This window comes from Vombatus ursinus, unplaced genomic scaffold (assembly GCF_900497805.2).
Source record: "Vombatus ursinus unplaced genomic scaffold, bare-nosed wombat genome assembly UNPS02014790.1, whole genome shotgun sequence".
Taxonomy (NCBI): domain Eukaryota; kingdom Metazoa; phylum Chordata; class Mammalia; order Diprotodontia; family Vombatidae; genus Vombatus; species Vombatus ursinus.
In genome coordinates this window covers 9,924-11,735 of record NW_020954568.1, presented here as the reverse complement: position 1 = coordinate 11,735, position 1,812 = coordinate 9,924, and the positions used below count along the sequence as shown (strand labels likewise).

The following is a 1,812-nucleotide window of genomic DNA, read 5'->3' as shown; positions in this document are numbered from 1 at the left end:
TCCCTTTCCTTGCTGTCCTCTTCCTCCACCCTTCCTACTCTTATAGGGCTGCCCAGGCCGGTCCTCAGCTCCACGCCTGACCCCCAGCCGGCATCACGGAGGGCCCTCAGGAAGCCCGGGTGACCCCGTCCTGTCCCCTGGACGGGGCCTTCTGGATCCCCCGGCCTCCAGGTGCCCCGCCAAAGGGCTGCTTCGCCTGTGTGTCCAAGCCCCCAGCCCTGCAGCCTTCAGCAACGACCTCAGCAGCTGCACAGGGCCCGGCCCCCGCCCTGTGTCCCATGGAGGCCAAGAGCTTCAAGGCCGACAGCGTCCGGACCGGCACGGGCTCGGGGCCCGGCAAGCACCTGGCGGAGAAAAAGACCATGACCAACCCCACCACTGTCATCGAAATCTACCCTGACACCACGGAGGTCAATGACTATTATCTCTGGTCCATCTTCAACTTCGTCTACCTCAATTTCTGTTGTCTGGGCTTCATTGCTCTGGCCTACTCCCTGAAGGTGAGTGAGGGTCTGGGGCCTAGGAGGGGATGGAGGCCAGGGCACGTGGCCTGTCTGTGCCTCACCATCTGTATGCACGGATCATGAAGGGCTGAGAGGAAGGTGCCAGGGTTGGGGGGAGTGCGGTGCCCCAGGCTGCCAGGGCCTCCTCCAGATAGAATGAGCCCCAGACCCTTCCCTGGGCCTGGCTTGATCCCCAGCTTCTTCCGTGCCAGGACGCCCGACTGCAGTGCAGGGCTTTCTGCCTGTTTCAGGCCGAGCCAGGGGTGGACTTGGCCATCGAGAGAGGCACAGCTGGGCTGGATGTGGGGAGAGTCTGAGGGAACTAAAGCTGAAGGATGCGCACAGCCTTCGGGTGGGGTGGGAAGAGCATTCTTCCTCGCCCCGCCCCCGGAACACGGATCTGGACAAACACTTGGTCCTGGTTTCTATCTGGCTGTCTCAAGAGGCGTGAGGCCTTCCCCAATCCCTGGCCTGGCCCGGTCACAATCACAGGACTCAGCCCCCTGAGTGGGCAGGAGGGGCAGCTGCGACCAAAGCAGCCCACTCCTATGCCCTCTGGCCAGTCTGCAAGGGCTAGACGAGGCAGGTGTCACTGTTTCCCTTTCCTTCTCATGCAGATGAAAGTCGGGGTGGCAGCAGAGGAACTGAGAGGGAGTGACCCTAGAAGGGTTGGCTTCCTAGGGAGACGGAAGTCAGGACTTAGCAAGGAGTGAGGGGGAGGGCTAGAGATGGGCCTCAGGTGGATTCCTGAGAAGACTTTGTTCTCTAGACTGGCTGACTGAAAAGCAGGGAGAAGGCATTCAGAGCCAGGACGGGGTGAGGGGCCCTGCCAAACTCTGCTCTTGGGCTGGGGCCAGTAGGGAACAGGCTAATGGGGCTATCAGCCACCCCTGCCCAGACCTGGTGGCAGGACAGAGGGGGGCTGCAGTGGAGGCAGAATGTGGCCCAAGGGAGCCAGGAGGAAAACCCAGGAGTCATAAAACATCAGAACACAGAACGTGGAATATCAGAGCTAGTGGGAGGGCTTGGAACGTAGAACCCAGGACGTCAGAGCTGAGAGGGACCTCAGAACACAGAACGTGGAATGTCAGAGCTAGTGGGAGGGCTTGGAACCCAGAACCCAGGACGTCAGAGCTGAGAGGGACCTCAGAACACAGAATGTGGAATGTCAGAGCTAGAGGAGGGCTTGGAACCTAGAACCCAGGACGTCAGAGCTGGGAGGGACCTCAGAACACAGAGTGTGGAACGTCAGAGCTAGTGGGAGGGCTTGGAACGTAGAACCCAGGATGTCAGAGCTGAGAGGGACCTC

General features: G+C 60.7%; 1 protein-coding gene across 1 annotated transcript in view; it reads left to right on the top strand.

Moving 5' to 3' along the window:
• Positions 1-1,812, top strand: part of IFITM10 (interferon induced transmembrane protein 10) — a 12,762-nt gene that overhangs the window by 2,093 nt on the left and 8,857 nt on the right. Inside the window, exon 3 of the mRNA XM_027868719.1 lies at positions 81-500. Within this exon, the coding sequence (XP_027724520.1) occupies positions 81-500 (420 nt within the window). The remainder of the gene's footprint in view (positions 1-80; positions 501-1,812) is intronic.